This window comes from Drosophila sulfurigaster, chromosome 2R, assembly GCF_023558435.1.
Source record: "Drosophila sulfurigaster albostrigata strain 15112-1811.04 chromosome 2R, ASM2355843v2, whole genome shotgun sequence".
Lineage (NCBI taxonomy): Eukaryota > Metazoa > Arthropoda > Insecta > Diptera > Drosophilidae > Drosophila > Drosophila sulfurigaster.
Window position 1 is genome coordinate 21,848,485 of NC_084882.1, and position 22,661 is coordinate 21,871,145.

The following is a 22,661-nucleotide window of genomic DNA, read 5'->3' on the forward strand; positions in this document are numbered from 1 at the left end:
TGCGCTGCACATCAAGCAACTGTTTTTTGTTGTTTTAATTTTTTTTTTGGTGGTTTTTGCTTTTGGGCTTTTCACTTCTTGGCGTAAAATAAATTGTGCGACAGGTGCGACGATGTCGACAACTGACTCTGACTCTGAAAATAAGTAAAAAAAAATAACCTAAGAAAAGAAAAAAGTAAAGAAACAATAAGGTTGAGCAGAGAATCTGGGGAAGCACCAAAGCTTTGGGCCTTTATGTGTGGGAGCGAAGCTTTCAATCCTTTTCGATCTTTGATCTTACAGCTGCGCATAATTGCCAAGTCGCAAAGAGACTCACAGACTTTTGTCTCAGACCGTCGTGAATGCATTTACAAGACGCAGCTGTTACTTCCGCCTCAATGAGTTTTCGGCAACGTCTTTGGTTTTGGTTCAGTTCAGGAATTGATGATGTTGCTGCTGCTGCTGTTGTGGATGTGAATGTGGCTTACAATAAGCTGGCTACTTACAGGCATGGCTCGTTGCTTGATCCTTTTTCCTTGATATATGTATGTTCGTATTCGTGTCTGCTTATTTTTGTTCTAATGCTAATCCTGCAGACAGAAAAATCGGTTGTCTACCTGCGCTTGGACTCTGCTCTCGATCGATCGAGTTGAGTCGGCTGAGTGAGTTTCTCCTCTTTGAATTAATGTGCCGCATTAGCCGCCAACAGGTTTCTCTCTCTTCAACATATATCCTTTTTCCTCGGGAAAACCCACACGCAGAGCAACGATCACGATTCGTGCTTAGATGTTAGGGTTATATTCCATCGCGAGCTGCGCACGTATTGAACCTAATATTGTCGAAATAACAGGTGTCGACTGATTAGTTTCGAGAGTTCTTTATGGGTATTACATTATTTGGTAGCAGACACGTATCAAATCGATGACGAATATTCGTTTAAACGAACTATGGATAGCACCTGTAAAACGATACCCATATCTTTAGTACAGTCAGAACAAGATCTGAACTGAACTGAACTCAACTGAACTGGACAGAAGATCAGAGGCAGATGTTTGCATATCGTACTGAGATCGCCACACAATTCTCTTTTAAAAGCAAATACACGCTGGACGCACGATGGCCCCGCACCTGGTACACCGAACTGTCCTTCATATTTTGCATTTCGAAATGCAAACAGCAAAGACAGTGAACGGCAACCAAACGAAACCCAAACGAAACGAATCGAAGCGAAAGCAAAACAACATTTTCGGCACAATAGAATTTGTGGCAGGGACACAAAAGGCAGCAGCAGGATGCTACAAGGACTATGCAACGTTAGTTGAAAGTCCTGTGCCACACACACAAGAAATTACATGGCACAAAAACGTTTCCGTTGATTTATTATAATGCACAGTCTTTTGCTTGCAAATGATTGATCTCAAGCGCAGCGTAAATTTGCTTGCGGCTTAGGCCAAAAACAAAGACAAAGCAGCAACCCAAGATGCAGCCTGCGAAAAGATAGCTACCAATATTCAGGCACGGATTTATCTCGCTCATGGGATCTTGTGCCAGAGGATTATACAATCCATGTGCTTTGGACACTAGACTCTAAGATCGATTGCTCGATCTATCGATCCATCAGCTGCAAAGAGAATGAATTTGTTAGATTTCGGGGGGTGTAAATTGGGATGATAATGGTAATGGCTCTATTCGGATGAGAATAAAAAATAAAATATTAAGGAACAAATAGAAAGAGATAATTAAAGCTTCAATGATGCTATTTTAAAAAATAATATGAAGCTAAGCTTAACTGGTTATTATTATGATGGAAAGGAGAGGGAAAAACTTGGAAGTTCACTTGCAGTATTATGCAGAATAAATAATCTAAAATATTTCTGAATATGCTCATATTATATACTACTATGGCTATTACTACTACAAAAGTCTAACTTAAGATTTTCATAGTTTACTTATTCATTATTAGGAAACATTTAAAAATAAAAACTCTAGAGATAAAATTCTCCTAAAATTTGGCTTCAATGCACAAGATCAGGTCTGTTTATAATCATTAACTAGTTACAACTTAAACTGCTGTATTAACATCTCCGAGGGCGTCAATGAACTTGCGCAATGCAGATTCTTTCCACAATCTGAAGAACTGTACGAAGATCGCCGATCGACGTGTTGATCTTCGATAGCTGATCGAAAGATTGCCGATCACTGGCTGTTTGCACTGCGATCCCATGTTTGCTCAATAAAACCAAAAAGCTGCGAGAAATGTAACTGAAATTGTGTTTGCACTGACCTGCAGGCAAATCAAGCGAGGCGAAGTCGCTTTTTCAAGTTCAGGCAATGATCATGGCGAGGCGAAGCAGCATCCTCAAGGGCAGAACGGCAAAGGTTGCAGCAATGCACCAACAAAATAATAATAATAATAATAATACTCCAACAAAAAGGAAATGAGCAAAAAAATAATGCAAAAGAAATATTTGAAAGGCAACCAAAAATTAAGCAGACTGCGATTCGATGCGATGCTGAAGCGAGGCTTTTGTTTTTGATTTAAAAACTTCCGGTTTTTATGTGCTTCTTCTTGCGATCGTAATTTGATATGTTTATGCGTTAAGAAATCGCATAAAGTTTGCGAAAAAATTAAGACAAGAGGCAACAGCTGCCGTTTGGGCTTAATGATGATCCCAAGATTGCTTTCGACTTCGACTCTTTCTCTACTCCTCGATCAACTCGAAATCGGTTACACGTGTAAAACTTGTCTCCAGGCACCGTTACGATCGAACAATTAAACGGAAATGTCACAGGATCAGCCTCTTTGTTGCAATTGTATTGCCATTCATATGAGAAAAAATTGAAAATTATAATATGAATGCACTTTGGCCTAGGACTCAAATCACACACACATCATACATAATTATCATGGAGTTTCTGCGTCGTCTTCCCATCTCTCGCCTCTCAGGAAACCAGCGAGACACAAAGGCGCAATGCAAGTATGGTAAGTAAGCAAAGAAAAGGCCTACCCAAATCAAAAACCGACAATAACAAGGGCAAGAACAGCAAATGGCAAGAACATCAGCAAGGACCAAGCAATAACAACAGAACCAAGAAGAAGTCGACGACGATGAAGAAGTTGCGCACAAAATGCGAAAAACATATCGCAAGCAGCGTGAGAATCTCCGACGACGCAATACTGAATTCCAACCCGAAACTAAACCTCGGCCCCTTTCCCATGGTATCCAAAATCCTTAGCATCCTTGACATCCCATGCCAAAAAACCAGGAGCCACCCCAATGCCATATGCGTTGTGCGAGATGTACCCAAATAAAATCTTTCCATTGGGGGTTGCATAAATTATACATGCAAGTACTACGAGTACAATATTTAATCCAATGCGTAGTTCTCCCTGTTCTTTTTGCCTTGATTGCTTTTCAAAGAGTTTTACGCGCTTTTGAGCGATTTGGGTACAGTTTTTTATTGTATGTTTTTATTGGGAAAACTCTAGAAGTACACTGCAGTCACAGTCCGAAAACAAATTATAATTTATAGAAATAACTGTCGTTAGTTTGGAGTTGCTTAAGATTAAATTTGCTGAGAGAGTGCCAAGAAATTATGTCAAATATACTGTAACTTAGAGATGGGCAAATCTGTGAAATTGGAGCAAAGTTAAACTAAGATAAATTTCAGCTTTAAACAACTACTGGGATCTCTCAAATAAAGTTAATAATATGCTTTATAATAAAATGTTTTGTTTAATGTTTTGTTCTAGATTTCAATTTCAAATGAATTTTAAAGAATTTAAGTGTTTTATATTTTCAAAGTATTATTATTTTGTCGACTGTAGTTTTATACATACTTTTAAACAATTTAAGAAAATGAATCGCTAATTTATGCAAGGAACGAAATGATTAATGACTATATCAATAATTTAACCCTCTTATAAGAATTATCACAGCTCGTAAAAAAGGATATTTTGTTCAGTGTACATAATTCGACTGTAGGACAATAAAACAACCCCACAACGAGCCCAGTTTAGAGATGAGTTACGCACTACAAACAATGCCGAACATGGCACAATAATTGTACCAAATTTCGACTTTGAAAGCGAATGCGCAGTTTTGGATTTCCGATTTCAATGCCAAAGATTATGCGTAGCAGAGATGAAAAAAAGGAAAAAATCAGAGCTAAAGAAGATGATAATCGGAAAGGAAACTCATATATACGCGGAGTATTGCTTGGCATGTGTGTGAGTGCGTAATTATTATTTTTTGTATTTGGTACTATTATGTATTTTCAATTGGGGTTGCGCGGTTTCAAACAACGGATACGCATCGTTATAACATAGGGTTGGACCTGGGCCAAGCTCAAGGACAACAAGAATAAGGAACTGTGGATAAGGAAAAGGAGCGACTGCATGCCAGAACATGTCAGGCAGGCACATCGAAAGTAGATCACAAACAATTGAAACTGCTTAGGGGAGGTTAGAGAGGGAAGCGAGGGTATCCAGGGCAGGCCTAGATTATGAAATAATAATCAAGTTGGGTATACAAAAATAATAATAATGCCATAACCTTGAGGCAAGGTAAATAATAATTAAGCTAGCCAAACGATCCTCATACACACACACAGCCACACATACACACGTGTTGCTCGTCCTGGTAATCAACCTGGTTGGCAGGACCCGAAACGGGATAGTCGAAAATTCAGAGAGTCAGAGTCAAAGCAGCTGCATCTTGAGCAGCTGCTGCTGCCAGCAGCCTGCTAAGAAGTTCACCACGTGCCAAGGTGACTCAACAGACCCCTCGAAAAGAAGATTGGCGTTGGCAAAGCTATTATCCTGCGTCCGCTCCTGTCGGCCATTTTGTGCCTGTTGCTGCGGCGCTAAGCTTTGGCAGCTGCCAGCTACGATCACGCTACAATCTTGTTGCTGTTGCTGTTGCTATTGTTGTTGTCATTTATCTGTGTTTAAAGCAGACAACCAGTTTTTGCGCCCTAAGCTTGCAGCAAGTCCTGCTGCCATTGTCCTTAAGAAAGCTACTCCACAATAACAACAGATGTTTCTCTTTTCTTTCTGTGCACTGGAGGAACGTGTTCCCAAACATGATTTATGGTTGATCTGTTGCCGCTGCTCTTACAGCTCCTTAGAGCATTGTTTGTCCATTGACCAGCTGCTGTCTGTTTTGGCCTGAACCCAAGTGAGTCTACTCTCTGAGTTTCTTCTCGAACCGGTCTCATGTCTCCTGCTTTGTGTCGTTTTTATGGCGTGTTATGATTTCGTATTACAATTAGCTAAACAAAAGGCGCATGCTGCCTTCTTTTTTTCCTTTTCTTCATTTTTGTCGAGATCATTGTCTCTATCTATAAAGACGACCCCATAAATTCCATGTGGCGCATTAAAGTTGTCACAATTGTGCAGTTAAGTTGACAGTAAAATCTAACGAAATTGTGCACTGAGAACTTCATTAGTACGTGCTCTCTTTCTATCATTTACTGTCCCCTCTCCCTGATCTAGCTATCTTGCTATTTATCTGGCATTTCGGCCATAATCATAAAAGTCATGCCAACATGCTTGGTGTATGGCTCGTGCAACGCCTCCCGGCAGCACTTAAGACAAATAACTTACACACCTATCGACAGGCCAAGTCCAAGTCCAAAGAGAGCCTCCAGCCAACCAGTAACCAGCTAGCAAACAACCTGCTACCAACAACTGCAACATAACTAACAAGAGGCAGGCAGCCTGCGAAGCGAGTCTTGTTGCTCCTTGTTTAGTTGACGCATTTTCAATTAGTTTTAAATCAGAACTAATTGAATTCATTTTTGCCCTCATCGCATCGCATAGCATCGCATCTAGGCAATCTTATCTTAACAGTTATGATGTCCAGTGCGCTCGCGCACTTGTTTTGGCATTCTCAGCCAAAATTTATTGACAAAAATTTGCAACACAGATTGCACAGGGAACGACTGAAAGGCAGAACACCTGAAGCTGCATGACCAGTAGCCTCCTCAACTAACTTAAAATAGAAATAAAAAGAAAATAGGAGATACCAAGTAGTCAGAACCTGCCATCGGCATATGTGAAATCTATGACCATACCATGTGCATAATAAATGGAGCACTTGGCGGCGGCGCATGCAAAAGCGACAGCTAAATGGCACACAAAAAGGTTAGCCAACAAAAAAATAACAACAATCCAAAGGCAGCGAAAGGCAGCAGCAGGCTTGCTGACCAGTCAAGTTTTTTGTGCATGTGCGGAGCAAATGTGGCAGCAAGTGGCGCTGCCTACAAAACAACAAACAAAAATAATTTCCAACATGCTACTTTCTTTTGGTTTTTATAGTATTCAAACATAAACGGTCTATGGTGTTCACGTGACAGGAGCTGGCTGCTGCAAGTGGTATGTAACGTTGAGTGGCCAAACTACAAAATTGGTAGCATTGGATAACAGATATATAACAGATTTGGCGGTTAACAGTTATATTCGCTGTTACACTGTTAATTGACTTGCACAGGGCTGCGGTTACTCACCATGAAAAATGCCGTTATTCCGAGCTATTCGATTTTTAAGAGAAATACGAGCTTTCGCAAATGTTTGAAAAAAAGAAGGAACACATTCGAATAAAGAATGCTTAATTATAATTATTGATAAACGCGAAAATAAACTGTTTAAAAGGAGGCTCAGTTGCTCCCGCGTTTTTGAAAATTCACAAGTTTTTAACTAAAGAGTGACCAGAGGACGCTTATTCGGATTTCATTATTTTGGTATGTGCTCGGCGCCAAAACGTATGGTAACACCGCGACACAGGTGTTAAATAAAAGACTTCTTAGTTAAGACGACTCTTTATATTATGAGTCTGTTTTAATTAAAAATAATAATAATACTAAATATTAATTTTAAATATTAAATAAAAATTATTAAATCAAAAACATTGATGTTGGCCATGAGAATTTAAAAAATCAATCTTATCTGCTACATATCTTGCAGGGGTATGAATAGCGCAGGTCAGCAGCGAGAGCGTTAAACCCGATGACGTCACAAACTTTTTGTTTTTGAAAAAACTTTTTATTTTTAAATTGTAACCTACAATTCTTCTATGTAGTTTTGTTTTAGTTTTATACATAAATTGAAGCCATAATATATGTGTGATTATATATTTTAAATATATTACACATTACATATATATCAAGTAGTGACGTTACGGGCGTAGAGAGAAGGATGTGAAGTGCCTCTTTTGCTAACATCCCTTATTTATGTTATACTAGTGTCCGCTAATCAAAATCAATTGAATCCAATAAGAATACAACTTGCAGAGTTCATAACATTGTTGGAATGCTTGTTGTGGACAGCGCAACAGATAAGAATCGTTAAAATTTTCCAGAAAAACATCTACTGTCTGTTAAGAAGGTAAGTGATAAAGATAATGCAATGATAAGACCGGCAGAAAATCACTCTACACTCTAATTTTGCCGGCACAACAAAAAAATAATTGATTTGTTGCCAACTAAAAAACAGGTTATTGGCGAGCAGCTGACCGCAAAATTAGAGTGCAAAATGTTTCGAAGGCTCAGTGTGTTACGAGTTAGCAAAATGCGCAGTATTTCAACGCTGCTGCAGTCGAAGGCTTTGGTCAACGGCAGCTGGATTGAGGCCAGCAACAAAGACACATTTGCAGTATGTAATCCTGCTAATGGCGAAGTAATAGGCAAGGTGCCCAACATGGGCGTGGAGGATGCACAGCTGGCCATAAATGCGGCCAAGCAGGCCTACGAGTCCAAGGAGTGGCGGTCCTTGACAGCCAAAGATCGTTCCAATCTCTTGAAGGTAAATATGAGTAAGAAAAAGAACTCTGACGTTCACTTATTGCTAATCCTCTGCAGAAATGGCACAAGCTCATCGAGGCTAATACTCAAGAGATCGCAGAGATTATGACAGCCGAGTCCGGAAAACCCATTAACGAGTCAAAAGGCGAAGTGCTTTATGGCAACGCCTTTGTCGAATGGTTCGCCGAGGAGGCACGTCGCATCTATGGAGAAGTGGTGCCCAGTGGAACTGCAAATCGCGAGGTGATTGTGATGAAACAACCCATTGGCGTGGCTGCCTTGATAACACCATGGAATTTCCCGCTGGCCATGATAACACGCAAAGCAGGTGCCGCTCTAGCCGCAGGCTGCACTGTCGTCGTCAAGCCATCCGAAGACACGCCATTGACTGCATTGGCTGTGGCCAAGTTGGCCGAGGATGCTGGCATTCCAAAGGGTGTCATCAATGTGATTACTACTAACAAGGCGGCGCCAATTGGTGCACTCTTCTGTCAGAGTCCCGATGTGCGAGGCATTTCCTTCACCGGCTCCACGCAAGTAGGCAAGCTGCTGTTCAGGGATTCAGCACAAGGCATTAAACGTGTCTGCTTGGAGCTAGGCGGCAATGCGCCATTTATTGTATTCGATTCGGCCAATGTGGAGAAGGCGGTGGATGGCGCTATGGCTTCCAAGTTTCGAAATTGCGGCCAGACTTGTGTCTCTGCGAATCGCTTCTTCGTGCAGGAAGGTGTCTATGACAAATTTGTGACGCAGTTGAAGCAGCGTGTGGAAGCGTTGAAGATTGGCGATGGCAAAAGCTGTGATGTGCAAATCGGACCATTAATTAACCAGATGCAGTTCGACAAGGTCAGCGGCTTTGTAGAGGATGCACGCAGCAAGAAGGCTAACATCATTGTGGGCGGCAAAGGACTCTCGGATCTGGGTTCGTTATTCTATGCGCCCACCATTGTCACCGATGTGCCAGCCACGGCTCAACTGTACACCGAAGAAGTCTTTGGCCCCGTGGTGTCCATCATCAAGTTCAAGGACGAGGCAGAGGCGGTGCATAAAGCCAACGATACCCAACGTGGACTGGCGGGCTATTTCTACAGCGAGAATCTGCAGCAAGTTTTCCGAGTAGCAAAGCGTTTGGAGGTCGGCATGGTGGGCGTTAATGAGGGCATCATTTCGGCGCCAGAGGCACCGTTCGGCGGTGTCAAGGAGTCGGGTGTAGGACGCGAAGGATCGCATCATGGCATAGACGATTATGTGGACATCAAGTACATTTGCATGGGAAATCTAAAATACGATTGAATCTTATGAATTCCGAAACGTCACGACAATGCGTAGCTTTAGTTCGCAGTCTTCCACTAGAGAAATGCTTGTTTGTTGTTTAAATCACGCGAGCCATAACTTTAAATGTATAAATTAATAAATGTGCACAAATTATAAATAGATAACAATGACAGATATACTTCGATTTATTTTGAGTTTAAAAAAATTATCGCTTTATAACAGTGCTGTAATCGAACGATTGTTAAAATGGGTTAACAGCGCTAATAACATTGATCTATTTATCTAACAGACACTGACACTGGCGTTAAATAGTTAAAAATAACTTCTTTTTTTAAAGGTATTCATTCATTTAAAACTAAAATTATTCAATATTTAAATAATAGTAAAATAACGACGTTTGAAAATATATGTAATGATTGCAATTGCATTGAGCTTAAGTGAGACCGTAACAGAGCAATAAATATACATACTTTTGGTAAACCGCACCATTCACCAATCTTCGGTTCATTTCCATTGGTATGCAAAAAATGGATTCGATTTGTAACAGAAATGTTCTATAAGAAGCCGGATTTTTTTTAAATAGAAAAACAATTTAAAATAACGCGCTTTCTTCTTTGTACAATCTTAATGGAAGTGTTACCAGGCTGCATGTCTCTGAGGGTACATTGGTATATTTTTAGATGAATTTCCTAAGTATATTTTAAGAAATGATGCTTGTTATGGTCACACTCGTCACAGTTGTTAAATAAAACAGAATTCGTTTTTAAGAAACAATAATTTAGAGTTCATCTGAAAGCAAATTTTAGTTTCTAATAATTTAATTAATATTATTCATTTGGCAGCGGAAAAAAACATCGATGTATTCCATCAGAAATCGATGATTTCAAAAATTATAAAAACATCGATAGTACCATCGATGTTTCTCCACCACCGCTGCTTCCTAGTGCAATTTTTTTGAAGCAATGTCTGATAAAATTGTAAGTTTTACCATTTTTTCGTTGTTAAATTAAAACAAATGAGTTGATTGCTACTTCAGTGTGTATTGTACATTTTGGCACAGTTCGTGTGATGTGTGATAGCTTGTTGCAGTTGCATTGAAGATTGTGATAGTTTAAAACACCGGCATATAAAATTTTTTGCAATGGTTTGTTGTTGTTGCTGCCGCTACGGCAAAGTGATTTTTTTTTGTTTTTAATACATATATTTTGTGTAACGTTATGTTTGTGATGAAAACTAAAGTGCATGGCCAATATTGGCTGCCATTTGATTTTTGTATCGTTGCCACAACGACAATAGAGGAGTGGGGAGAGAGCACAGACGACCCGAGAGACAGACAGACATACAAACAAAGGTACAATGACTTGTAGATTTTGCTGGTGACTGTTGTTTGAATGAATAAGGAGGAGGGTGGGGTGACGGCAACCATGAAGCGAATGATAGGAAGAGGGAAATGTGAGGGGGGATATTCTGCTCTCTTGGCAAACGCTTAAGATGCATTTTTTTGCGAATTGCCAAAAAAATGCTATTTCTCAGTTCGTTAGTCAAATGCTCGCCTGCATGGTGCACAGTTGGAAGAATCGCTCATCTCTTCAAGCCTTTTGGGCTAAACCAAGTAGCTTCTAAAGCTACGCCTGCAACATCATCAGCAGCATCAATTAATATATAGACAACACCAACATGGCTTGTGCACCTTTATTGCTGGAGAACTTTATCTACAAGAAGCGCAACTTTGTGTACGCTTTTGTGCGCCATCGTCTCTTTGTGTTATGTAAACAATCGGTTGTGATCGATGCCAGTTTTGCAAACAACAATGCAGATCGCTAATTTGAATCTATTTCCTGTTTTTCAGTTAATACGCGTGCAGTCTGCGGAGGGCATCAAGCGAGTCGAGATCTCGCCAAAGTCAAATCTAAAGCAGTTCTATGATAGCGTTCAGAACGCGCTCAAAGTTGATGGATTTGGCCTGTTCTTGGAGCGCAATTTTGCTACGGAGCTGCAGGCCAGTGGCTCACAGCTGGTGGGCAGCACGCTCAAGCATGGCGACATGGTTTACTTAAAACAAATAGCAGGCACGTCATCACGAGTAAGTGAATCAACTGCCATTTCTATAAACCATTGACTAACTCTGTAAAATTCGTATCCTAGCGTGCTAGCACAACTGCAATGGAGACTGTGACTTTCAATGCAGCTGCCAAGCAGTCTAGTGAAAAGATCAGTAATATTCGTCCCTCCAGCAATAATGTCATTGAAGATGAAGTCGATCAGCAGCTGTTCAAATCTGATGGCACCATCAAGCGTGATCGCGACACAAAGCTGTGAGTGTTATAAAGCATATAATATATAAAAGAAATAATAATATTTCCCCTTGCAGTTGTCATCACAATGCGAATGGACGGTGTGTTCATTGCTCGCCACTGGAACCATACGATGAGAACTATCTGAAGGAGCACAATATTAAGCACTTGTCGTTTCACTCGTATCTGCGCAAGCAAACCTCTGGCATGGATCATGGCAAGTACTTTGTCTTCGACGACATCAATTGCCGCATCAAGCCTGGCTGTCGTGAGCATCCGCCCTGGCCCAAGGGCATTTGTTCCAAGTGTCAACCATCGGCCATCACACTAAACCGTCAGACCTATCGCCATGTGGACAACGTCATGTTTGAGAATACCAAAATCGTGGAGCGCTTCTTGAACTATTGGCGCACCACGGGCCATCAGCGTATGGGCTATTTGTATGGCACCTATGAACAGCATACGGATGTCCCACTTGGCATTCGCGCCAAGGTGGCGGCTATTTATGAGCCACCACAAGAATCATCACGTGACTCGATTAATATATGTCCCGATGAGGGTGCCGATGATGTGGAGGCTGTGGCCAGCGCTTTGGGACTTAAAAAAGTAATTATTTGCTTACTGCTTAGAATTTACTTTTTATGCTTTAATATGCACATTATATTGTACTCAGATTGGTTGGATATTTACTGATTTGATTACGAAAGATGCTACCGCTGGAACTGTGAAGCAGATTCGCGGCATTGAGACGCACTTCCTGACTGCCCAGGAGTGCATAACTGCGGGAGAACTGCAGAACCGACATCCCAACCCTTGCAAATATGCCACAAATGGCAATTTTGGCTCCAAGTTTGTCACCATTTGTGTGACAGGTAAATACTACTGAACCGACTATTAACAAGCTAAATGAATTGCTAATGTTCGATTATTTTTAGGTGATTCCACCCATCAGGTGCACATGGAGGGTTATGCTGTGTCTGCCCAATGCATGGCTTTGGTGCGGGATAATTGTCTGATACCTACGAAAGATGCTCCAGAATTGGGCTATGTACGTGAATCGACTGATAAACAATACGTGCCAGATGTATTTTACAAGGTAAGTTACTCATTCTTTTTACCTATTTATTTAATACACTATTGAATTTCTTTTGTTTTCTGGTTGGTAAAGAACAAATCTTATTTTAGGGATTTTCAAATTACGTTTATTTATATTTTTCTTTGATGTTTTAGATCGTAAACACATATAAATAATTGAAACCAGTTATACTAGTCTTAAGTATGATTGCATCTTTTCCAAGTAGTGATAATACCAATCCAAAATGTCACAATGTTTATTGTTTTCATTCATATTCATTGCAAATATTTGAATTTGTAGTTGCGAAATATTATGCAGTTAATACTTTAATCACTTTTGGCTAATCTACTAACTAACTAATCTGCAAACGTACAATTCAATTCTAAACATTATATAAAAATAATATTAATTTAGATGTACATTTTGAGTATGTCTACAAGTGAATTAACAGATAGGCATTTGTCGCACCTTAGATGTACTTATTGTGAAAGCCAACTTGATACTATCTTATTGAAATATTGACAGCTGATGGACTTTGTTGTAGTTTATAGTGTAGTAGTACAAAAGTAAGGTTACTGCAAAAATGAAAATCGATATGATGATATACAATTACAAACATAAAAGCGACAGGAACTAAGAATTTGCATGTAATGCGTACTTTATCTTCTTACTAAATTATTTATTTACTTATTTAAATTTGCAGGAGAAGGATCAATATGGTAATGAAGTTCAACGTTTGGCGCGTCCATTGCCGGTGGAATATTTGTTGGTGGATGTGCCAGCATCGACACCGTTGCAACCGCAATACACATTCACGGAGTACGACAAGCGCCAGGCATTCCCTATTGAGAATCGTTATATTGATGGACACCTGCAGGATTTCAATGCGCTGAGTAGTTATCTGTCAGCCTGGGCCAACGAGGAGTTCCTTGAGGCCATTTCAGACTTTCACTTGCTGATCTATCTGTATAAAATGGACATGCTACCATTGCGTCAACACATGGGACCCTTGCTGGAGGCTGTGCGCTCAAAGAATCCCAACAAGGCGGCCGATTTCAAAGGCGATGAAGTATGGAAATTGCTCGAATCACTTGTCCAAGCTAGCTCCAGTGGTAGTGGGTAAGTTGACAGTATTATCTTGTGCATCTCGTTTTATTGACTAAAGATTGATTCACAGCGGAACGACCAGTTATCCAAGTGGCGCTGCGGCCAATGCTGGAAGTGCAGGTGCTGATCCCATGGATCTGGATGCCAACACCTGGACTTGCAATCACTGCACGTTCATCAATCGCGGCGAGTTGACCTCCTGCGAAATATGCTCGCTACCTAGATAAGGATGAATATTTTGTGCATGCATAGAAGTCAGAGCAACACTATGAAATTCTGGTGTTAATGAAACTAAAGATTCAATCATACTTACTATAGCAGGAGGCAGGAAGATATGGCGTGGCAACACAACCTCGTAGCATGCCGCGCGTTCTCTATAAATGTAACATTGTATAAGAGTTTTATAAAAAAAATTTAATTTATTTTTAAATAAATTTAAATTGTTGAGTATACTTCAAAACAGCAATTTGTAGTACGCTTTATTTTTTACCTGTTTGCTTTCAGATTTGAATTATGGTGAAAGTGTAATTAAGAGTATAAAATTCTTCTAATAAAATCGTCAAAATAGTCTCCAACTTTTATTTACAGAGTTTGTATTAATACCAACTAAAGAATTGGTGTAGGATAAACAACTCATATTCTTATGTTATAAGTGAAAAAACCATTGGGATGTAGGTTATTGGTATTTCACATTAACATTTTAATAGAAAAATGTGCGCATTGTAGAAACTTTGCTGCAAAACCTTTATAGGGGACTAGGGTCGAACATATGATGAAATGTAATCCCATCAATCATGGATTTGGTAATACCCTGTTGATTGATGCCCTTACTACTCACTTACTAAATATATTTCAATTATCACCGTCCCATCATAAAACTGTCCAAACTGACTATACCGAGAAATTTGAGGTTATAATTAGTCAAACTGGACAATTGTATAAATTGTCAGGACACAAAGATCGATACATAGCTAAACTACACAAAGAAAGATCAACTTGGTGACAGTTGTTAACAAACACGCTAAAATGTATTCAATTCAGTCTGCATTAATATTATTAAAATTAAAAATTCAATTTAATCAGAAATCAAATTATTGTTATGAAATTTACAGTCGGTATATTGTCGATATTCTTATTTTTTGCCTATAGCTGATATTGATTTGTTAAAAACACCATTCAATAACAGGCTTCATATGGAAAAGCTCAAAAGTTGAAAAACCGGGAAAGTACCGAATATCAAATATAGATAAGCGAGGGCCAAATACAATTTGTGTATATCAAATAATTAATCAATAGGTCAAATTTTTACTCTAATAATTCTCGACGCATTTAATTTGATTTTTTAAATCAATGAAACATGATATCGATTTGAAGCTATTCAACAGATTAAAAGCACATGACGATATCTCAATTATGTCGAATTTTGGTTTTACCTTTTCGCAATATCTATTGTGGCTAATCTGGCGGGTCCCGGGACCCGGGTAGCATTCGTACGCTTCATTGATAAAATTAAAACATTTTTAGGTATTAAAAAGATATAATCAATATTTCTATAGAGTGAGTTAAGTTTACTTTTGAATGACAAAGTATAATTTCTTTCGAGTTACATTTTGAAATGAATTGTTTATGTCTTCTAGCGTTTGTTTTTAAAGTTTATTTGTAATTTATGAGAACTAGGATGCAGAAGTAACATATTTACAGTTCAAGAAGTTTATAGCTTTTTACGAAACGCCTTGAAATACATATTTTGAGATAAGATTTGAAATGTTAATTTGTATATTCTTCGCCCTTTTAAGCAATAGAAGAAGGAATACGCAATATAATTGTAATTAAAATAAAACAATAAGTATGAATAAAAATAAAATAATTCTAGTTTATACAAGTAAGTTGAAATAAATGATAGATACTGTATAATTACAGATGCATACATATGCTTAAAATTTACTTTTAATTTATTTTTTCTTATAACGAACTTTTTCTGGGATACGCCGTATGTACTCCATACATTATTAGCATTGTTGTGCTTTCGTCTAGGAAAACATATTTAGATTTTCTTAATTTCATGTTTAATTTTTAAGTCTTTAAAATGGTTTATGAAGCAAGGTGAAATGGTGATTGCGTAACCTCACTCTTAAGATGGACACTCCGCCAGACTTACGATACTGAGGGATGAAAGCCAACAACGTTTACTACGTGTCGTTCCGCCATTTTAGCCAACAATGCCCAATGAATTTACTGCACAAAATTTAATTAGATGCCCATGTCCCTTTTAGCATGTCCATAAAATGGAGGAAATTCAATAAAGAGCTCGAAATGAATCATCCACCAACAAGCAAAAGTCGGGGATGCTGTGCACAGATTAAAAGACTGCCACCAGCTCTGTGAGGGTTGAGGGCGTTGCAAAATGGTCTGTGTGCCTTAAGAAGAAGGATGGAAATAAAAGGATGAGTCTCTGTATTGTTAAGCTGCCATGATTCAGTCTCTAATCATTTAATAACTCTTTATTGTGCACAATTCCAAGTAGCTAACTCAACTGTGTGGTACAATTCAGCATTAAACGTGATAAATGTTTCGCGCCGCAAGTCAATCAGCCTGAAACCGTTGTTCGAGGTGGTCTCGTGGAGGCTGAATTTACCGACGGTGCGGTCAAAGATATTATGCAGGCTTCTGTTCGTATTCATATATTATATTTAATGATTCTAGGAAAAAAGGAAAATTCTTAGTTTAAAATTATAATTGTGTTTAGGGTTTTACTGTAAGATTCTCGATTTAATGTTAACTAAAAGTTTGTATTTACAATTATTTTATATTCATATGTTGAACGATAAGTTTAATTTCAAATAATGAATATTAAAAATTAATTGAATTTATCATTTCTATATCCAAGAAAGTATTTCAAGTATTTTAATCGAGGATATTTTAAAATTATTTAAAAATATAATATCCGAGATATCATCTAACGATTTGGTATGTTATTAAAACTGTTGAATCAAATAATTGTTAATACATGTTATTTAACTTGAAAACACATAGACCTTTTGTAGTCTATTTTCTAACTATATCCCTCCTAACATGATATAATTTTCAAATAAAAATTATTAAAAATTAATTGAATTTATCATTTTCAATTAAGTTTTAGTTTTATTTATAAAAAGGAAATGACATATTTGAATGTAGATTGTTTAATAATATATCAAATCTGTTGGTTTTAAATGTTCTTTTCGTTTTCTAAAGAATCTCTTGTAATGAATAGAAAATTATGCGATTTTTACAATGAGCTAAAACAATAATATCATGACTAACAATAGGCTCTTGCCATTTTAGCAATATATTTTGTCAGTTAATTTCGTAGAGTTGACTGTATTTATAGGTAGTATCATCAGTTTATCATCATTTGATTCTACGTCAAACTGCCAATTCAATCTGAACAGTGCCCAGAGAGCCTTGATAAGCAGTTAGTTCGCAGTTTGCCATTCGTTCGTTTTGCGATTTGCAGTTGTTGTTAACTATTTGCCATGTGGGTAACGCGGGTGGAAATGACTGTGGATTCGATTTTTAAACTGAGAGCAATACGAGTAATACTTACTATGTGAATGACGTGAGAGAGAGATAAGAGTTCGCTCCAAATAAGATAAGGTGTCTTTTGCTGTTGCTGTTTTTACACTCGTACATCACGTGTGTGCAGTTTTAAATACCATATAGTTCTAGGCTAATGGGTTGCTTTATACTAATGGAGCTGACTTATTTTTTAATTAAGCTTAATAGATTAATTCGATGAAAATTAAATTTAAAAGTACTTTCAAGTTAATGATAGACTGTTTGTAATTAGCAAACTTAAGCTAATAATGATAAGCTGACTTATTTTTTAATTAAGCTTAATAGATTAATTCGATGAAAATTAAATTTAAAAGTACTTTCAGGTTAATGATAGACTGTTTGTAATTAGCAGACTAACGAATTATTTTCATTGCTAATTACAGATTTATTGTTTATAGGGTATGTTTTGGTCCAACATCCACTACAATATCGTTCTTTGTTTTATTCTTTATTTTTAAACGATCGCTGGCCTCTCCATAAACATAACCAGTACAACAAATTTGATGCGAATCAGTTCGTTGCTTGCGCCAGTCGAGAGCGCATCGAAGGCATCGGTCTCCACTCCAATATATATTTCATTTCATTCCAAACTCGATCCGAAAAAGCAGAACAAGAACACAATAAAATAAGGTGACGCAGGCGGAGAAACGGAGACGCTAACGTAAACGTAAACGTAAAAGTTGTCGGAGACGGAGTGAAGTGCATTGAGAGCGGGCGAATAAAACAGCGAACTCAATTGAAAAAGCGACGCGTGAATATTTAGTGTTGGCTCGACTAAGCTTTAAGATCTAGTCAACAATCTGATCTCCGCTGAAACTGACGCGGTTCGAGCAAATCTCCAATCCGTTGAGCCGGTCTCATTGGTGCATAAAACTCAACACAAAAAACGAAAACAAAAACAAAAGCAAAAGACAGCGAAACATATAAATAAATAAATACATTTACGAAGGTGATTGTTGACACACTTGAAACATTTGAAGCATAGAACCAGTTTTGATATTGTCGAAATGTGAGTCCCCCAAACAGCGAAGGTCGTTCTATGCAGCGATGTAAACTCGTATCACAGAGAATATAGTATTATTGATATTTCTCTTTTTAAATAGAACTTTTAGTGCCTGCCTTCATCATGGCTAAAATGCCAGAGACTACTTTTGCCGACCTGAGCTTGGCTGATAAGGTAAGAAATGTTTCACGACTTTTCAATGAGCAGGTGCATTTGTTCAAAAAAGGTGAACAAACTAATAAAAATATTTAAATTAATAACAGTAACAAAAGATTCAACACAAACACGATACAGAATACAATTTCTGACTTTGTATAACTCAATGCAAAGTCTCTCTATGTCAAGTTCAAAATGTGTGGCAAAAAAAAGTTAACAGTCGACTCAGCGATACCCTTATAAGTTATTTTTAACAACTGTGTTAATGTAATAAAACTCGTTATAATCTGTTGTAGTGAGTATTTGTGTTGAACAAAATATTTTACTGCTTGTAATTATTCATTTCGACAGCAAAACAAAATGATTTAATGTGGATATGATGACGTTACAAGCGTTGGCATAAAGTTCAAAGACTCATTTCAATCTGTTTAGAGTATACATACAACTTGTCTTAGCGAATTGTCTATATAAACATTGAGCACGTGACGTCTTGGTATTCAGTAAAACAAAACACAACAAAACAAAAAAAGTAAAGCAAACCTGCGAATCGATATAAAGCAGCAGTAGCTCTGCCAATTTACATACGACTTGACTATACTACATACATACATACATATGTACATACATATATAATATTATATGTTCATATATTGAACGTATTTGTATGCGAATGTTTATTGAAATGTACACAATAGTTAGCAGATGGGTCAATGTGATACGCGATACAAATGCATAAAATACACATTTGCGGAATTCATTAATTTGCCCAGTTTACTTAGGTACAACATGCGCATGTGATTCTATCACAACGATCAGCGATCTACGATTTTCGATCCGTACTTGTTTTCTTTCTATTGTTGCCTTGCCTTTGGCGTCAATTGGTTTGGCGAATTATCGCCGGTCCTCTAAACGATGTCAATTACCAGCTACAAGTCTCTTTGACCGATTGAAACTGGTGCAATCTGTATGAATAATTCAAATTGTAAATAATTTTCAAAATATTCTAGTTTAATAATATCACACATGTGTGTTTTGTTCTTTTGTTTGTGCAGACTTCTGTGAAGAAATCAAACTTAGAGGCGCGCCGATTCTCTGACGTTTCCACTTGTTCGTTTAGTTCGGGTGAGTCGTAATAATCTATAAATATTATTTGTGTACTAAATGCTTTTGCAGCTTGTTTCACAGGCAGTTCCGATGAGGACGAGGCTTCACCCAAAGATATCACACAGCGAAACTCCAATGGCAGCTCCGATTTTTGTGTCAAGAATATTGGAAAGGCGGGATTTGGTCGTCGAGAAATCGAAATCGCCGAACAGGAGATGCCGGGTATTATGACGTTGCGTAAACGTGCCATGGAGGATAAACCGCTCAAGAATGCCAATATCGTGGGCTGCACCCACGTCAATGCTCAGACGGCGGTGCTCATTGAGACACTGCAGAAACTTGGCGCATCTGTGCGTTGGGCGGCATGCAACATCTACTCGACGCAGAACGCTGTGGCCGCCGCACTTGCCGAGGCCGGAGTTCCGATCTATGCGTGGCGTGGCGAGACTGAGGAAGAATTCTGGTGGTGCCTCGACAAGTGCATACACTCCGAGGGCTGGCAGCCAAACATGATCTTGGATGATGGCGGAGATGCCACACATTTGATGCTGAAAAAGTATCCAGACTACTTCAAGTCCATCAAGGGCATTGTCGAGGAGAGTTTAACAGGAGTACACAGGCTGTATCAGGTGAGTGATCATCATTAATTTACAAACCAATGCTACAGAAATATTTATTTCTGTCATTGCAAAATCAATCAATTATTTGAAAGCAAGATATGCTTATAAAAATGGGCTTGAAATTATAATCAAGGTTTTGTATTTATTTGATTTGTTTTTGTGGGTCATAATTGTTATACCCGCTACCCATAGGGTAGAAGGGTATTATAACTTTGTGCCGGCAGGAAATGTATGTAACAGCTAGAAGGAGGCATCTCCGACCCTATAAAGTATATATATTCTTGATCAGCGTCAACAGCCGAGACGATATAGCCATGTCCGTCTGTCCGTCTGTGTGTCTGTCCGTCTGTCCGTCTGTCCGTCCGTCCGTATGAACACCTAGATCTCAGAGACTATAAGAGATAGAGCTATAATTTTTTTTCGACAGCATTTGTTATGTTTGCACGCAGATCAAGTTTGTTTCAAATTTTTGCCACGCCCACTTCCGCCCCCGCAAATCAAAAAAATTAAAAAACAAGCGTAATTTTAAAGCTAAAGCTACGAATTTTGGTATATACAATAATTACTATAGTGGTTATGATTTCTGAAAATTTGCTTGCGCTCAGATAAAAATTGTGGAAGTTATTAAAGAAATACTTTTGTATGGGCAAAAACGCCTACTTACTAGGGGTCTGAGTTGCTTTGGCCGACGATCTAGCACATTGTGCCATCTATGGTATATTTTGAATGGTGTACTATATCGATATACCAAACATACCATTTGGTATATTCTTAGTATTTTGTAGTATATTTGCAGTATATTCGGTACATTTTGAGAATAATACCGCAAAATATATTGCTTTTAATCAAATTGGGTAGCGGGTATCTCACAGTCGAGTACACTTGTAGCTTTCTTATTGTTTTTGTATACAGTTGAGAAATGTGATTAGGATTATACTCATATTAAAATTCTTTTAATTCATAGCTATAAAACTAATAAAACGATGTTTTTTATATAAAATAGATTTTAATTTTTTTTGCGGAAGAAATTTCTTCTTCGAAATAATCCTCAATATTATTTTGTTTACATGCGACAAGCTGCATTCAGTTAGAATTTATTCAATAATAATCGATAGCTCATTATTATTTTTGTGCCGAAAAGATTGTGGTTTGATTTAACAACTGCTCAGTTAATCTGTATTGATCATTAACAATTTATAAAAATAAAACAAGATGATTACAATCTTGGTCATAAACTTATCGCAATATATTTTTACCTTTCAGATGTCCAAGGCGGGCAAACTCACCGTCCCGGCTATAAATGTGAATGACTCGGTGACCAAAAATAAATTTGACACCTATTACACTTGTCGCGATTCCATTCTAGACAGGTGAGAACCGATAAAGGAATTATTTATCTCCTAATATTCCGACAAATACTTTATTTTATACTTTCTCTCTCAACAGCTTGAAGCGCACAACCGATATTATGTTTGGAGGCAAGCAGGTGGTCGTCTGCGGATATGGAGATGTTGGCAAGGGCTGTGCCCAGGCTCTGCGAGGACAGGGCTGCATTGTATACATCACCGAGGTGGATCCTATCTGTGCTCTGCAGGCGGCCATGGACGGTTATCGAGTGGTGCGATTGCCTGAAGTGATACGAAATGTCGATGTTGTGGTCACCGCCACGGGCAACAAGAATGTTGTCACTCGTGATCACATGAATCGCATGAAGAATGGCTGCATTGTGTGCAACATGGGACATTCCTGCTCCGAGATTGATGTGAGCAGTTTGCATACGCCCGAGTTGATTTGGGAGCGAGTGCGATCACAGGTTGATCACATCATTTGGCCCGACGGCAAGATGATCATTCTGCTGGCAGAGGGACGATTGGTGAATCTCTCCTGCTCGACCATCTCATCGTTTGTTGTCTCTGTTGCCTCGTCCACTCAGGCATTGGCTCTCATCGAACTGTACTCAGCGCCGGGTCGCTACAAGTCGGATGTTTACCTGCTGCCAAAGAAGATGGGTAAGTCCGCTACCATAACTGCTATAACGTGATTTTTATAGTAATGCTAATTTAAAAAATAAATAGATGAATATGTTGCCAGTCTTCATCTGGCCACGTTTGATGCCCATCTCACAGAACTAACCGATGCCCAGGCCAAGTTCCTGGGCTTAAGCAAGGCTGGGCCTTTCAAAGCTAACTATTACAGGTAAGCTTTGTCTTTTGCTTATCAAATATTTTTGCATAATGATGGCAAGTAAATGCAAACAGTTTTCATCATAAAAATAGTTAAATTCGCTTTATTTATTTAATTCGAATATAAATCTTCAGACAATGTACCATAGTTTAATTTGATTTTGTTTAACCATGCCTTTATCAATTGATTTTTACAGATATTAAACGGTATTGGAGTAATCGAACATCAATTGGTGTGAAATTAAAATATTTATGTTTATTACATACACCTTTATTATTATGTCATTTATTTATACATGTTGTATTACCTTTTTATTGTGTTGCTTTTAATAAATATTTGAAAATAAACCTGCTCGAGAAACATCGATCGCACTATTAATATTACGAAAATATTACTGTAATTTAAAAAAAAAAACGAATTTTCACAGCAAAAGTCAATATGTTTATGTATAAATAAAATTTCAA

General features: G+C 38.1%; 3 protein-coding genes across 7 annotated transcripts; all 3 read left to right on the plus strand.

Moving 5' to 3' along the window:
• The first annotated feature begins 7,202 nt into the window (after window positions 1-7,202).
• LOC133836138 (succinate-semialdehyde dehydrogenase [NADP(+)] GabD) lies at window positions 7,203-9,224 on the plus strand. The gene is made up of 3 exons (XM_062266463.1): window positions 7,203-7,366; window positions 7,475-7,783; window positions 7,840-9,224. Exons 2-3 carry the CDS (start codon window positions 7,514-7,516, stop codon window positions 9,073-9,075), a joined length of 1,506 nt encoding a protein of 501 aa, XP_062122447.1. The 5' UTR covers window positions 7,203-7,366; window positions 7,475-7,513; the 3' UTR covers window positions 9,076-9,224.
• A 653-nt stretch (window positions 9,225-9,877) lies between these two features.
• Window positions 9,878-13,998, plus strand: LOC133836137 (nuclear protein localization protein 4 homolog). 3 transcript variants are annotated; one of them, XM_062266461.1, is made up of 8 exons: window positions 9,878-10,034; window positions 10,907-11,140; window positions 11,203-11,372; window positions 11,429-11,957; window positions 12,025-12,223; window positions 12,287-12,447; window positions 13,130-13,545; window positions 13,604-13,997. In XM_062266461.1, exons 1-8 carry the CDS (start codon window positions 10,020-10,022, stop codon window positions 13,758-13,760), a joined length of 1,881 nt encoding a protein of 626 aa, XP_062122445.1. In that variant the 5' UTR covers window positions 9,878-10,019; the 3' UTR covers window positions 13,761-13,997. The 3 variants fall into 3 exon arrangements, with proteins under 3 accessions (XP_062122445.1, XP_062122446.1, XP_062122443.1); XM_062266462.1 differs by lacking the exon at window positions 9,878-10,034 and adding an exon at window positions 10,076-10,201; XM_062266459.1 differs by lacking the exon at window positions 9,878-10,034 and adding an exon at window positions 10,601-10,836 and having other exon boundaries at window positions 13,604-13,998.
• Window positions 13,999-17,637: 3,639 nt separating this feature from the next.
• On the plus strand, window positions 17,638-22,544 carry LOC133837370 (adenosylhomocysteinase-like 2). 3 transcript variants are annotated; one of them, XM_062268107.1, is made up of 8 exons: window positions 17,638-18,139; window positions 18,234-18,307; window positions 19,342-19,411; window positions 19,475-20,022; window positions 21,277-21,383; window positions 21,460-22,022; window positions 22,089-22,209; window positions 22,394-22,544. In XM_062268107.1, the coding sequence occupies exons 2-8, from the start codon at window positions 18,257-18,259 to the stop codon at window positions 22,398-22,400; spliced, it is 1,467 nt and encodes a 488-aa protein (XP_062124091.1). In that variant the 5' UTR covers window positions 17,638-18,139; window positions 18,234-18,256; the 3' UTR covers window positions 22,401-22,544. The 3 variants fall into 3 exon arrangements, with proteins under 3 accessions (XP_062124091.1, XP_062124090.1, XP_062124089.1); XM_062268105.1 differs by having other exon boundaries at window positions 17,639-18,139; window positions 19,463-20,022; XM_062268106.1 differs by lacking the exon at window positions 22,394-22,544 and having other exon boundaries at window positions 19,463-20,022; window positions 22,089-22,213.
• The last annotated feature ends 117 nt before the right edge of the window (window positions 22,545-22,661 follow it).